Genomic DNA, 15424 nt, shown 5'->3' with positions numbered 1-15424 from the left:
TTTACAAGCAATGGTCAATCTGATGAACGATTTTTTTCAATCTCATTCTCATACTCACAGCTACAGCCCTTGGGCGTGTCAAGGCAAAATTCCCAATGCGTAAGGACACAGCAGAATACATCCGTACAAATCATCCCAATCTACAAATTTTGCAGTTAGAAGGCTCTCAGGTCAATTCCAAAAACCTGGAAATTGGACTAGAATGTATGTTCAATGAGAACCGAGAACAATGGCTAGCTGATATCAAGAATGGCCACTTCAAAATAGTCAATCAATCTGACACTTCCACTTAGTATAACTATCACAATCCCAGCTTAGCCTAGTAAAAATTAAATTGAAAATATTTTTAGTACTTTTACTATTAAATGCCAAAATACATTTCTTGAAGCCTGTTCTTGTAGAAAAGATAAATACTTTGCTTGATGAGGAAATGTATCAACTGATCTTTTCTTTATGCAGATTATTTTCTAAATAGTGGTTTGTGCAAGACTCAGAAATTACCAATCCAATAACTAAGCTATCAGCTCAGCCAGGCACACAAAAGCCTCTTCCAGCCCACTCAGCTCACTTAGCTCAACCTGCCCACTCTAACCATTTCTTCCTGAGATCAAACCACCTTAAAAAAATCAGCTCTGTCAGCTCACCAAACCCCACTTAAAATATCAGCTCCCTCATGCCAGGTACAACCAGCTCCTTCAGCTCAACCATCTATGAAAGCTGATAGCCTACTCCAATCATTTTCTCCTTGGTTCAAGCTGCAAAAATTCAGCTCTGTCAGCCCACCACACCCCACCAAAAATCTCAGCTCATGAAGCCCCAGTTTCAATAAATACAGCTCTTTTAGCTCACTTCACCCCACTTAAACATCAGCCAACTCAACTGATCCAGGTACAACAAAGTCTGCTCTTCCAGCTCCCTCAGCTCTTTCAGCCCAATTATTGTTTCCTTCTTTAAAGCCAGGGGGAAAAATTACCTCTGTCAGCTACATTCCACCTCACATCTCAGCTCACTCAGCTCAGCCAGGTTCCCTCAGCCACTTCAGCCATTCCTGCCCCCTGAAATTAGTCTTTGCGCTGCAAACAAATTCAGCTCTGACAGCTCACTGCAGGCAGCAGCACAATTAAAATATCAGCTCACTCAGCTCAGCCAGCTCAGTCAGCTCACCTGACCCCACCTAAAATATCAGCTCACTCAGCTCAGCCAGCTCTGTCAGCTCACCTCACCCCACCTAAGATATCAGCTCACTCAGCTCAGCCAGCTCTGTCAGCTCACCTCACCCCACCTAAAATATCAGCTCACTCAGCTCAGCCAGCTCTGTCAGCTCAGCTCACCCCAGCTAGAATATCAGCTCACTCAGCTCAGCCAGCTCAGTCAGCTCACCTGACCCCACCTAAAATATCAGCTCACTCAGCTCAGCCAGCTCTGTCAGCCCACCTCACCCCACCTAAGATATCAGCTCACTCAGCTCAGCCAGCTCTGTCAGCTCACCTCACCCCACCTAAAATATCAGCTCACTCAGCTCAGCCAGCTCTGTCAGCTCAGCTCACCCCAGCTAGAATATCAGCTCACTCAGCTCATCCAGGTATAAAAAGATTAGCTCTGCCAGCTCCCTCAGCCATTCTCAGCTATTCCAGCCCCCTGAAAGCATTCTTTCCACTGCAAACAAATGCAGCTCTAACATCTCACTGCAGGCAGCAGCACAATTAAAATATCAGCTCACTCAGCTCAGCCAGCTCAGTCAGCTCACCTCACCCCACCTAAAATATCAGCTCACTCAGCTCAGCCAGCTCTGTCAGCTCACCTCCCCCCACCTAAAATATCAGCTCACTCAGCTCAGCCAGCTCTGTCAGCTCAGCTCACCCACCTAAAATATCAGCTCACTCAGCTCATCCAGGTATAAAAAGATTAGCTCTGCCATCTCCCTCAGCCATTCTCAGCTATTGCAGCCCCCTGACATTATTATTTCCACTGCAAACAAATTCAGCTCTAACAGCTCACTGCAGGCAGCAGCACAATTAAAATATCAGCTCAATCAGCTCAGCCAGCTCTCTCAGCTCAGCCAGATCTGTCAGCTCCCAGCAACCCCACAGCTGCAATCAAATCATCTCTTCCAGCTCTCTCTGCTCCGACAGCTCAAACAAAATCAGCTCTGTCAGCTCCCCTGATAGTTATTCTATTTGCCTAATTTTTCTCCATCATACAATATATACTCTTGTAGGATACCACTTGTACCTTGATAGTCAGGTTTTACATTGAAGTGTGATGAGAATACAATAAGGGGGGAACAAACAAATCATGTAATTACTGAAGGAAAGCTTGAAGTGGGTGGAAAGAAATAACTTTGAAGCTGAAAGAGACAAGTTGCGTCCAACCAAAGTACAATTGACTGAGAAAAATGAGACGTTAAAAAATTCAATCAAACCAAAGTGGAAAAGAATTCATGTACATATCAACAATCAAATTTGAGTATTTAACTGTATTGAAAAATCAGAATACTTACTGTACTGGAGTCACTTAGATTTTCCCATGTAGTTTCTATGCCCACCAAAGTAAAGACTTTTCTTATCCCAATATGTTTTCCGCAAATATATCAACCCAGTTTTGATGGCACTACAAACATTCATAGCTTTTTTTGTAATTTGAAGCGACATCCCCATCCGAGTGAAACCTTTGGGTTTGAATCCTGGGAGAGTGCAGTGCTTGCAGCGATTTGCAGCCCACAGTAACTTAACAACTACTTGCGGCTGGAAAGCAATGTAACATTGATAATTGGGGAATACAAATTGGCTACCAGAAGCTCCAGCCTCCGTCAATGGATTGGCCAGGGTACCATCGGAGGTTTTAGTTGGCACAAAAAGTGCAAAAGCGTAATCGGAAGCATCACCTTTATCGCAGTGAGATTGATTGTAGAATCTGCCTGTGGTGAATGTAATGTGAGGTGCGCAGTCAAACTCAGAGAGCCAATCGTTGAATTCTCCAGATGCAAAAGATGGAATTCGATGCTCTTCCATTAGCTTCCGGTTTGACTCAAATGGAATGTCACCCATACTCTTGAACATGCGGCCAAGAATTCTGGAAACCAGTTGAGATTGAATGGCAAGGTTGAAGTATTGGTAACAGAAGGCCCAAGCCATGCGCAACTTGATATAACGTCCAAATAGTTCAAGAGCCTTCATACACTTACGCCAGCCTATACCCCACATTTGACCTCCCCATCCACGTCCAGCTGCAATCGGATAGACAAACTGCTTCCATTGGTGAAGGAATGTTGTGATACGATTGATTTCATCCTTCTCCTTAGCCGTTAGTTCCGAAATTGGTTTGAATTCGATTACCGCAACAACGTCACCTTTAATTTGGTTAGAGAAGATACAATATTGATCAGTGAAGAGCATTGATGTGAATTCTAGTACGGGGTAAACTTTACCTTTGATTTTGTCAATCAAGATAACTTTCCCATGAGTAAAGGGAATGAAGTCATTGACCATAGCCTGAGCATTAGCTAATTCTTTTGCAGTTGGTTTGCGTGATGGGGATTTCTTCTTGGAAACAATCTCGGGATAGAGGTGGATCGTTCAACACTCTTGCATTGACCATATGATACGCTGACCTTCAAAGCTGGTAGCAGTGATATCCAGTGACACTATTGAGTGCCTTTCATTCATCCAACGTCTCTTTTGGGCCCAAGACTTCATAAAGTTCTTTGGGGTCACAATCTTTTTATTCTCCATTATCAAGTGTCCCAACCAAGTTCTTATGTATATCGGGATCACCTGGTAATAGGAATAACAGTCCTGTAGTTCCTTGAAACGATATGAAGCCCAAGCCAGAAATAGCGTTGGAATGAAAAGGCAGGATATTCGCAGTAGAAGATATAGATCTCAAAGAAAGTTGAGATAAGAGAGAGTCCAAGACTGAGTGAGAGAGCTTGAGAAAAAAAGAGCAGAGAATGAGCGGGTCGGGGCAGGTATCACAATGGAAAGCAGTAACCTTAAGCAATTTGTAGAGAAGCAATCAGATGACATACCAGTTGTCCAAACAATCTTTGCCGTCCAAACGATCAATCAAGATGGTTGTGACTGGTTTGAGGGGAGGGATCATGTTAAAAAGCAATTTTTTATAAGCATGAGTGGTTGGTATACAAGGGGTCCAACATACCTGGTGTCCAGGCAATTGATCCACATTGTAACAATTGATGAGATGATTCTGACGGATTTGGGGCAGGGAACAGGAACAAGATAAAAAGAAAAGTGATCAGCACAAGCAGCAGCAGTTTGTAAAAAAACAATAATTGGACATACTTGTTTTCCGAATGATATTTGCCGTCCAAACTATTGATGAAGCTTTTTTTGACCGATTTGAGGGGGGAGGGATGGAATTACACAGCGGTCAGTCAGTTTGAGATTGTGTCAGGTTTCAGCAGGGTGAAAATTGGTCTGGTTCATGTTATATTGGATTACTGCGGCAAGGTTCTATACCCATCAGGCCGCTCGGTAAGAAAATGTGTCCGGTTGGTGTTAGGGTTTCAATTACTGCGGCGTGGTTCCTTGCAGACGTTGCGGCTCACTTGACTTGCTCGCCGACCCACAAGCAGTGCAAGCCCCGCTCCGCAGGCCGCGCCGCCCTTTGGCATCGCCGGCGCACTTGTCCTCTCCAGCGCCTCTCTAGCCCCATTCAGCCTCCCCGCAATGCACAAATCCGCCAAACCCTCTGTTCACAACCTCTCTCGCTCGCCCGACAACAAGGACGACCGTTCCATCCACACCGCCGACTCCTCCTCTGCATCACATTCCTCTTGCAGAATCCCTCGGCCGACTCAGCTTCTGATTTCACTCTATTCCCAGCCTGAAAACCTCTTTGGGCGCCTGGAAGTCTCTCCACCATACTCTTCCTCATGCCGTAGGTTCCTTTCAATTTATATTCATCTGGTCTCATTTGCACTTACTCTCCAGACATTTCTGGTTGCCCTTAGCCCTCCCCTCACGTTTTGTCCGAAAAAAAAGCTCCGGGAGAAAGATAGTGCAATTTAAACATCAGCGCTAAGCGCTGATCCTACCCTAGTGCGTTCCTGTTCCTATTTCTAGCCGGACGTATTCACTCATTGAGCTGGATAGAAAACTTTATTTGATGGGCCCTAGAGCTTAAAAGTCTGAGTTTTGTAAAGCTTGATTTATTTGAATGTATGAGGTCGAGTTGGATGTGGCTGCAAGACCTGGCTAGCCCTAGTAATATGATCTGTGCCTTCACCCCTGAAGGCATGTTACCCGTTACCCCTTTTGGCTGGTGAGGTAACTGGGTAATTGCCCACACCCCTGACCCCCCCTGGAGGTAACGTGACCCAGGTCACCAAGGTAACCCCAAATCTTAGTAAACTGAGCACCGGAACCCCCCAAATCCACACGCAAACACCGCACCACCGTGAACCTACACTTCACGGAGCAGGTTTTCCCAAACCTGAACACCCCACCTCCGTGAACTTGTAGTTCACAGAGGTACTTTTTGGTTACCTGCCCCCAATCTACCAGCCACTGCACACACACGGTGCGGATTGCCAACTGACACTTTGCGGGGGAGGATTGGTGGGAAATTTAGAAGCTCCAAACCTCCCCCCCCCCTTGATTTGAAAAACCCACCCCCGTGAACTTACAGTTCACGGAGGTGCAATTCTATTACCTGACCCATGTCACCTCCACCAAGAGACATTTCACGGGGGCACATTTGGAATTATCCACCTCCGTGAATCAACACTTCACGGAGGTGCAATAGAAACCCCCGCCATTATCCCACCTCCGCCAACTGCCACTCCCCTGAAGCGCATTGGAATCTCCCACCTCCATGTCACCCCCGCCAACTGACATTCCACGGACGTGCCTTTGAATTACCCAACCCCCCCACCTCGATCAACTGACACTCCACGGAGGGTCAATGTCCCTACCTGCCATCATGCCACCTCCGCCAACTCCCACTTCACGGAGGTGCAAAGGAATCTCCCATCCCCATGTCACCCTGCCAACTGACCCTTTGCAGATGTATATTTGAACTTCCTGCCCCAGGTCACCTCTGCCAACAGACATCTCACGGAGGTTCATAGGAATTACACACCCCCATCCCAACCCCGCGAACTTAAACTCCACGGCTGTGCAAAGCAATTTCCTGCCACAATCCCACCTCCCCCCAATGACACTCCACGGAGTCGCAATGCCTGTATCAGCCACCATTCCACCTCCCGCCTCCGCCAACTCCCACTTCACGGAGGTGCACAGGAATTTCCTGCTCCATGCCACCTCCGCCAACCGACACTTCACGGAGGTGCATTTGAATCTCCTGCCCCAGGCCACCTCCGCCAACAGACACTTCACGGAGGTTTCACAGAGGCACATTGGAATCACCCATCTCTGTGAACTTACAATTCACGGAGGTGCAATGGGTATACCGCCACCTCCCACCCCCGCCAACTCCCATTTCACGGAATTGCATAGGAATTTCCTGCCCCATGTCACCTCCACCAACTGACACTCCACGGAGGTACATTTGAATCTCCTCTCCAAGGCTAGCTCCGCCAACAGACACTTCACGGAGGTTACAAGGAGGCACATTGGAATCACCCATCTCCGTGAACTCACAATTCACGGAGGTGCAATGGATACATCCGCCACCTCTCACCCCGCCAACTCCCATTTCACAGAATTGCATAGGAATTTCCTGCCCCATGTCACCTCCGCCAACTGACACTTCACGGAGGTACATTCGAATCTTCTCCCCCAGGCCAGCTCTGCCAACACCACAATCCCACCTCCGCCCAAAGACACTCCATGGAGTCTCAATGCCAGCATCAGCCACCATCCCACTTCCCACCTCCGCCAACTCCCACTTCACGGAGGTGCACAGGAATTTCCTGCCCCATGCCACCTCCGCCAACTGACACTTCACGGAGGTACATTCGAATCTCCTCCCCCAGGCCAGCTCGACCAACAGACACTTCATGGAGGATTCACGGAGGCACATTAGAATCACCCATCTCCGTGAACTTACATTTTGCCGAGGTGCAATGGATACATCTGCTATCATCTCATCTCCACCAACCATCCGCGCAACTTAAAAATGGTATCATTGGAAAGAGCTCACCTGAGCGGTCCAGATGCTACCCTCAGAATATATGCAGCATGGGCAGAAGTCAGACAAAGTCCACCCAAAGTGCAAAAACAAAGTACCAATTACGGAGAAGACCCCAGTTGATAAAACACTTTAAAACCATTTCAAAATTATAATTATATTATTATCTGCATTTTGATACCATTTTTATGCTTGGCGGTCACTTGGAAGTATCCCTCTACCAGATCTCGCATTTTATCAAAATAGTGGATCGCCCCATAGTAGATGACATCCGCCCAACTTAAAAATGGTATCATTGGAAAGATCTCACCTGAACGGTCCAGATGCTACCCTCAGATTATATGTAGCGTGGGTACAAGTCAGACAAAGTCCACCCAATGTGAAAAAACAAAGTACCAATTACGGACAAGACCCCAGTTGATAAAACACTTTAAAACCATTTCAAAATTATAATTATACTATTATCTGCATTTTGATACCATTTTTATGCTTGGCGGTCACTTGGAAGTATCCCTCTACCACATCTTGCACTTTATCATAATAGTGGATCGCCCCATAGTAGATGACATCCGCCCAACTTAAAAATGGTATCATTGGAAAGATCTCACCTGAACGGTCCAGATGCTACCCCCATATTATATGTTATATGTAGCATGGGTAGAAGCCAGACAAAGTCCACCCAATGTGAAAAAACAAAGTACCAATCACGGAGAAGACCACAGTTGATAAAACACTTTAAAACCATTTCAAAATTATAATTATACTATTATCTGCATTTTGATACCATTTTTATGCTTGGCGGCCACTTGGAAGTATCCCTCTACCAGCTCTTGGACTTTATCAAAATAGTGGATCGCCCCATAGTAGATGACATCCGCCCAACTTAAAAATGGTATCATTGGAAAGAGCTCACCTGAGCGGTCCAGATGCTACCCTCAGAATATATGTAGCACAGGTAGAAGTCAGACCAAGTCCACCCAAAGTGAAAAAACAAAGTACCAATTACGGAGAAGACCCCAGTTGATAAAACCCTTGAAAACCATTTCAAAATTATAATTATACTATTATCTTACTTTTGCCACACATCCCCTGCCCTAGGTCACCCCGGCCAACAGAAATTTCAAGGAGGCACATTGGAATTACCCACCACCAGGAACTCACACCTCAAGCAGGTGCATTGTCTTAAGAATGGATTGTCTTAAGAATGGAATATACTGTAGAGGAATCTTCATTTCTTCCCCAACATTTAGAGAAAAAAACAAATGTGAAATAGCAACATGAGAAACAAGGAATAAGTGGAACTACTATCTTTTGCGCTTCTTGGGGTTCTTCTTCTGCGCTGCACGCGCGGCTGCCTCAGCCTTAGAGGCCTTGCAATGAGTCCTCTTGAGGACCTCCGCATCCGACATAGTCTTGAGTTCAGCGGCACGCGCCGCAAGCCGTTGATTGATTTGAAATGAGCACCTGAAGTGCGTCCATGTCGCACCTTTATCGGCCCTGAGAGACGGAGGCGGCCGGGTGGTGAAGTGAGGAAATTTGTTAGTTTGCCAGACTACCTCAACTATACCATTTGTTTCAACGTAGTCGATAATTGCATCCTGACAAGGAAACATCAACCCGTGGCCGTGTTCCGTTGACGGCGGTGCAATCGGCAAACCAGTAACCTTGTCGATGTAGCAGAATATTCCATAAGTGTATGGATTGAGGTCCGCCGGGTCCTCGTGGTCCTTGTTGAAGAATCCGTCCCAAGTCACAGAGACGTTTGAGGCAAACCTGATCGGATTCTCTTTGTCCCCCTCACGCCACTCCTCTTGGTGCCAGTTGGGGATCTCGCTTTCCCGCATGACCTTTGAATTCGCCTCGTAAGCGCTGGAAGAAAGCGACTTGAGCCAATTACCAAGGAAATCGTTGAACCCCTGCAACGTCTTCCACCTGGCGTCATCGACCTTGATGTCTTCGGCGGTCATGTTCGGGCAGCAGGCGTAGGTGCCTGGGAAGGGGGGGGGGGGGGGGGGGTTGCTTGGAGGAATCAGGAAAAAGTTTGAAAATCACATTTTGCGCAAAGGGCCAACTCACCGCCTTTCTTGCCTTTGTCTGTGCCCGGGCGGAATCCAACAAGGCGCATCTGGCCGGCAAGTTTGTTCCCGTTTGTCTCGTTTTTTTGGCGCATCGAGGCCATCTTGAACACCGTAGAAACAATTTTCTTGAGATGGTCAGAGGTGGGAGTTGGTTTGTCGATGTCGTGCCGCTCAAGGACAAACTGCGGGGCTCCCTTCCGGTTCACGCACACCTGGCGTTGCTTCGGGCCAGCGACGGGGAACCTAAAAAGTCTCTTCCCTTTCCAGATCCGCTCCTTCTTTTTGCCTATCTCGATTGGGAGCGGAGGCGGTTGGGGGGTTCCAGGCGGCGCTTTGGGGTCAGGGCAAGGCAGAGGGTTGACCTCTTTGATGTACACGGGCGCATCTGAGTCGATCTTGCGTCGGATCCGATCGAACTTGATCGCTGTGCCTGACCGGGTGTCAACACGGGGGCGTTTACAGGGGTGACGCTGAGCCCATGCTGCATCAGATAGGGCGGTGGGGATAGGGTACCCCTCTGGGATCGGGATGGTGGCGTACCCCTCTGGGATGGGGATGGTGGCTGTGCCGGCGGGGACGCGGTTAAAATCGGGAGACGGGAAAGGCGGTCCCTGCCCCCCCAAGCCGAGGGGTGGTGGGGCGCACGGCGTGGGGCACAGGTGTGCCCGCGGAGCCGCCGGCCTGGCAGCCCCGGCGGCGCGCGGTGGCAGCGGGAAAGTCATGCGGGGTGGGAAGGACCGACCACGGCCCGCTGGGTTCCCCATCGTCCTGGTAACAGAAAGGTGGATTGTCAGCTGACTGGCACTGGGTAGTCGGGCCGGGATGCGGGCGGGGAGGGGAGATGATCGCAAGGCCGTATGCCGAGCTGGGGACGCTGATTGCAAGGCCGTATGCTGAGCTGGCGACGATGATCGCAAGGCCGTATGCCGAGCTGGGGACAATAATTGCAAGGCCGTATGCCGAGCTGGGGGGGGGGGGGGGAGGCGGGGCGGGGCAGCGAGCAGGCTGCAGTATATTGGGGGCAGTGCTCACAGGTTTTGTGGGGGACCGGTGGAGGGAATCCCGCGCTGGCAGGTACTTTTGGCATGATCCTGCGACAAAGCAGATCGCGGGAGTTGGTGCTGTGGGGGTGGGGGTGGCGAAGTGGATGGTTTTACAAAGTCAGCAGAGCATTCCAAGAGACAAGACAGCCGCCCGAGACTGCCAGGGCGGTGGGAGCACAAGACGCACAAGGTGAAACGGGAAAGGCGGGTCCCTGCGCCCCAAAGCCGAGGGGTGGCGGGGCGCACGGCGTGGGGTAGGGGTGTGCCCGCAGAGGCGCTGGCCTGGCAGCGCCGGCTGCGCGCGGTGGCAGCGGGTAAGTCATGCGCGGTGGGGAGGACCGACCACGGCCTGCTGGGTTCCTCATCGTCCTGGCAACAGAAAGAACAATTGTCAGCTGACTGGCACTGGGTAGTCGGGCCGGGATTGCTGTGGGGGTGGTGGTGGCGAAGCGGATAGACGCACAGGACTTCAAAGGTCAAGCTTGGGCTTCCAAGCAGCTGGTGGTATGACTCCGCTGTCGACGACACCGGGGGAGGAGGTTTGGATGTCAGCACAGCGGTAGCATAACGCAGGGCAGTCATGGTACTCACACGCGGTGTGGGCCACGGGTGGAGGCGTTGGCTTGAGATTGGGTGGTGGCTTGAGATTGAGCTACTGGGCTCGCTTTGCGGTTTACACTCGCAACAGGGCAGATCGCGGGGGTTCGCGGCACGATCCTGCTCCCAGCAGTGCAAGGGCAGTGGAGGTCTGGTCGTCAGCACTGTGGTGGCGTTGGCGTATCGCGGGGGGCTTGCGGCACTCACAGGCAGCCTGTGCCACGGGTGGAGATGGTGGGTGGAATTGGACGTACTGTGCTGGGTTTCCAAGCTCCGTTTGTAGATCGTTCGGGTGGTCTCTTTGATTCGGCCGCTTTTGAGCCCTCTCGATCGTTGGGTGTGGGGCTGTGAGCTTGGCCTACAAGAGCAGCATCACTTACACGTTAGTCTTGGGGCTGGGGGGGGGGGGCAGGGGGGGGTTCAGGGGCTGTTTGAAGTACGCACAGGCAGGCGATGAGGCTTAACGATTCCTGAGGTGGTAGCAAGGGGAGTGGAGGTCTGCATGTCAGCACTGCGGTGGCGTATCGGCGGGCGCTTGCGTCACTCACGGGCAGCCCGCGCGATGGGTGGAGGAGGTGGCTGCAATTTGACGTACTGTCCTCAGTTTGCAAGGTCTGCTCGTCGACCGTTTGGGTGGAATCACTTGCACGTTAGCCCTGGGGGTGGGGGGGGGGGGGGGGGGGGGGGGCAGGTGCCGTTTGAAGTACGCACAGGTAGGGGATGAGGCGGCGGCTTGTGGTTGATCTTCATGGTCCGGCTGATCGCAGAGGTCGAGCTGTCTTGACACTCGCGTGCGGGGCCGTAAGCCTGGGCTACAAAAAATGAAGACAAGTGTCACTCAAGTGCGCCAGGGTTGCTGCGGCCGTGTTGATTGTGGTCACTCGAGACAGTGTTGGTACAAGAATATCAAGCCGCGGCGGTACTCACGGAGGGGTCTGGATGAATGTACCCGTTGACCGGACGCAGCCCAAGCAGATAAGGCGGCCCGGAAGAGGCGAGGTGGGAGGCGGCTGTACTGCAGAAACCTTGCAGAATATCAGCAAGTGGCTTGGAGATGGGGCTGATTGGGTGAACGGTACTCACAGGTGGAGTATGCGTCTAGATGATCCCAGAGTCGGCTTCCTTGGCTTGGCGGATCCTGGAGACGTGGACAGACACCGTGGCTGACGCGGTGGATGTTTGCAGGGATGGCTTAGCGCTTAGGATGATCTCCGTCACACGGCAGATCGCGGGGTTGCTGCGGTGGTGCTGGTCGTGAGTACCGGCAAAAACTAACCCGTTCGGGGGGGGGGGGGGGCAGCGGTGCGGGAGCAGCGTAGGATGGATGATGCTGGTGAGACAGTCGACGGGGTTGCCCTAGGGGAGGCCTTGCTTGGACTGAACCAGGTGCGCCGCCCTGCTGAGTGCCCCCTCAACACCGCCCTTGGTGGGCCGCCCCAGCTAGCGCCAGACGTCACAGGCCAGTGCTGAGCTGTCATCAAAGATACACGAATCCAAGCCGTCCGCCAACACTAAGTCACTAAGTCACTCTTTGTAGTTCCAATTCGAGGATCACACCAAACCTGATCTGGTAAAAGTACTAACCCTTGACTTTTCCCCCCAGAACCAAGTGGCGTTCCACTCGCCAGTGTCTTCAACGTATCGTGCTCGTCCGAGACAGCCACCCACTTTCTTCTTGAACAGGTTCGTTCCTATGGTGTCCTGAGTAATCACGCTTTACTCTATCTTTCTCCTCGCCGATGAAGTACATAACTAAACAACAGACAAGCTGATATTTTCAGTTTGATATCAGACTGGTTGGGATTCGAGTTAGCGCCCCCGTTGGAAAGCATTGCACGTCTGACGACCGCCAAACCTATCCAGAGTGTGGCCGTGCAAATGTTCCTTGCTCCCGCCGTCCACGGCGGTGCTGTGCAGCTTCTGCCGTTCATCAGCTTTCTTGGAGCTTAATTAGACATGGAATGGGCAGCCGTAAACAAACAGATCAAAGGTACGCATCACCTCACCCTTCATCTCGAATTGTCCTGCCCTATCAGATTTAACAAGGAGCCGTTCCTTCTCAGGCAGCGGCAGAAGCGTCCAGCTGAAATACCCCCATGCAAACCTTCCTGCCACCAGCAATTGGAGAACAGTGTGAGCCCGCCTCCCGCGAGCTCACAAGAACAGTCACAGAGAAATCACGGATCCACCTGCAGCAGGATTCTTAGACCTCGACCGGCCGCGCCCTCCTAGCTCAGTAGGGATGTACTGACCACTCCCTCTGAGCTAGGTGAGCACTCTCCTTCTTCTCTCGTTGTCCTTCACATTATCATCAATTGTATATAGTAGGGATGTACTGACCACTCCCTCTGAGCTAGAAATTCAAGCAACTGTGGTTCTAGAACTCCCTCCAAGGCAGAGCCTTGTCCCGTACCACTGCCCCGTCCGTCTGTCCCGTTTTCCCAGCCAGTGAAGAGCCCTCTATCTTGGGCTCTTACACTTTTTTTTTCTTGAACCACCCCAATTATCGCCTCTGTATCGAAGAATGACGCACGCAAACTCCCCGCCCTCTCGGAACCCAGAAATTTCACCTGGCAACACGGCCAGACCACCTCCTCGACTCATCATTTCCCTCCGGATCTCAAACCTGACGGTGAGAGCTATGGTAGACAGCGGGTCGGAACTCAACCTTATCTCGGCGGTCGCCGCTAAATCAACCGGATTGCCCTGCATCCCGCTTCTCACTCCTACCCGCGTGCAACTGGCCTTGAAATCAGACTCAAGCCAAGCTGTGACCCTATCCCATTACGTGGTGGGCACGCTGACAGACCCGACATCTAGCCACGACTTCCCAGGGGTCTCTCTACGGATTGGTCCCGTCCTGGGGGATTACGAGGTCATACTCGGCACCCCCTTCTTGTACCGCTTTGGCCTCCTCGTGTCAATCAGGGACCGCTGTATCGTCCTCGAGTCACACGACCTAGAAATCTTCGACCATCGGCTGGGCAACGCGGTTGGTGTAGCCTCCACAACGGATGTGGACTCCTACCCCTGCGAATCCTCTGAAGCCGTGGTCCTTACCGAATTCGCAGATTTGTTCCCCGCAGACATTCCCGCGGTCTCCGATGAAGCTGAGGAAGCCGGACTCTTCACAGTCGGCGCTTTCCCAAAGAAGATCCAGGACTCTAGCTCGAAAGTCCGCCACAAGATAATCCTGACGGATCCGGCGGCTATTGTAAACGAAAAGCAGTACCCTTACCCTCGGAAGCACCTTGCAGCGTGGAAAACGCTTCTTTATCAACATCTAAACGCAGGCCGCATCCGGCGGTCAACAAGTCAATATGCCTCCCCAAGCCTGATTATCCCAAAAAAGGACCCGACGGCCCTTCCCCGCTGGGTCTGTGACTACCGCAAGCTGAACAGCATCACAGTCCGCGACCGCTCTCCCTTGCCAAATGTTGACGAGTTGGTACGCATGGTTGCTTCTGGGAAAGTTTTCTCCATTTTGGACCAAACTAATGCGTTCTTCCAGACTCGGATGCGCGAGGAAGATATTCCACTTACCGCCGTGAAGACACCCTGGGGACTCATGGAGTGGGTGGTGATGCCGATGGGGCTAACAAACGCGCCAGCCACGCACCAAGCCCGCCTTGAGGAGGCCCTAGGGGATCTACTCAACGACATTTGTGTCGTGTATTTGGACGACATTGTGGTGTTCTCAGACTGTTTCGAAACTCACGAGAAACACTTGCGTATGGTTCTCGACCGGCTTCGGGCGGGAAATCTCTACTGTAGCCCCAAGAAAACACAATTCTTCAGAAAGGAAATCAAATTCCTTGGTCATTGGATCTCCGCTGATGGGATCAAACCTGACGACAGCAAGGTTGAAGCCATACAGAAGTGGCCCTCCCCGAAATCAGCCAAGGGGGTCAAACGATTCCTTGGCACAGTTCAGTGGATGAAAAAATTCATCTGGGGCCTTCAAAAATACGTAGGCACGCTGACCCCCCTGACCAGTTCGAAACTCGATCAAAAGAACTTCCGGTGGGGAGAAGCGGAAGAAGCGGCCTTTCAGAATATAAAGCGCATCATGACCAGCCTACCCGCTTTGAAGAACGTAGACTTTGACTCGGATGACCCCCTCTGGATTTTCACTGACGCTAGCGGATCGGGGCTGGGAGCAGCGCTCTTCCAAGGAGCCGAATGGAAACACGCTTCCCCAATCGCTTATGAATCGCGCCAGATGACCTCGGCGGAACAAAACTACCCGGTGCACGAGCAGGAGCTTCTGGCTGTAGTACACGCACTGCAGAAGTGGAAGATGCTCCTCCTCGGCATGAAAATCAATGTGATGACAGATCACCACTCCCTGGTCCATCTCCTCCGACAACGCAATCTCAGCCGACGCCAAGCACGGTGGACGGAACTCCTGGCCGACTTCGACCTACGTTTCGAATACATCCGCGGTGAAGATAACACGGTAGCCGATGCTCTCTCCAGGAAGGATATACCGGAAGGAGACTCAAACATCACCCCAAGCGACATCGCCTGTGTCGCTTCCCTGACCGAGATGGGCTCAACCCTTTCTGAAGAACTTCGTCGCCAGATCATGAT

General features: G+C 51.2%; 2 protein-coding genes across 2 annotated transcripts; both read right to left on the bottom strand.

Annotated features, from left to right (window-relative positions):
- Positions 1-2470: 2470 nt before the first annotated feature.
- PtA15_8A2 (uncharacterized protein) lies at positions 2471-3488 on the bottom strand (the record flags this gene model as incomplete). Its single annotated transcript, XM_053171715.1, has 3 exons — positions 2471-2474; positions 2501-2513; positions 2792-3488. The coding sequence occupies 3 exons, from the start codon at positions 3486-3488 to the stop codon at positions 2471-2473; spliced, it is 714 nt and encodes a 237-aa protein (XP_053022656.1).
- Positions 3489-8417: 4929 nt separating this feature from the next.
- PtA15_8A1 (uncharacterized protein) lies at positions 8418-12663 on the bottom strand (the record flags this gene model as incomplete). The annotated part of the gene is made up of 16 exons (XM_053171604.1): positions 8418-8525; positions 9060-9103; positions 9190-9802; positions 9837-10155; positions 10224-10312; positions 10393-10603; positions 10698-10749; positions 10842-10982; positions 11039-11189; positions 11276-11329; positions 11380-11448; positions 11543-11638; positions 11759-11846; positions 11915-11929; positions 12000-12102; positions 12597-12663. The coding sequence occupies 16 exons, from the start codon at positions 12661-12663 to the stop codon at positions 8418-8420; spliced, it is 2220 nt and encodes a 739-aa protein (XP_053022655.1).
- Between the last annotated feature and the right edge of the window lie 2761 nt (positions 12664-15424).

Source organism: Puccinia triticina, chromosome 8A (assembly GCF_026914185.1).
Source record: "Puccinia triticina chromosome 8A, complete sequence".
NCBI lineage: Eukaryota > Fungi > Basidiomycota > Pucciniomycetes > Pucciniales > Pucciniaceae > Puccinia > Puccinia triticina.
This window is presented reverse-complemented; position numbering and strand designations above follow the sequence as displayed.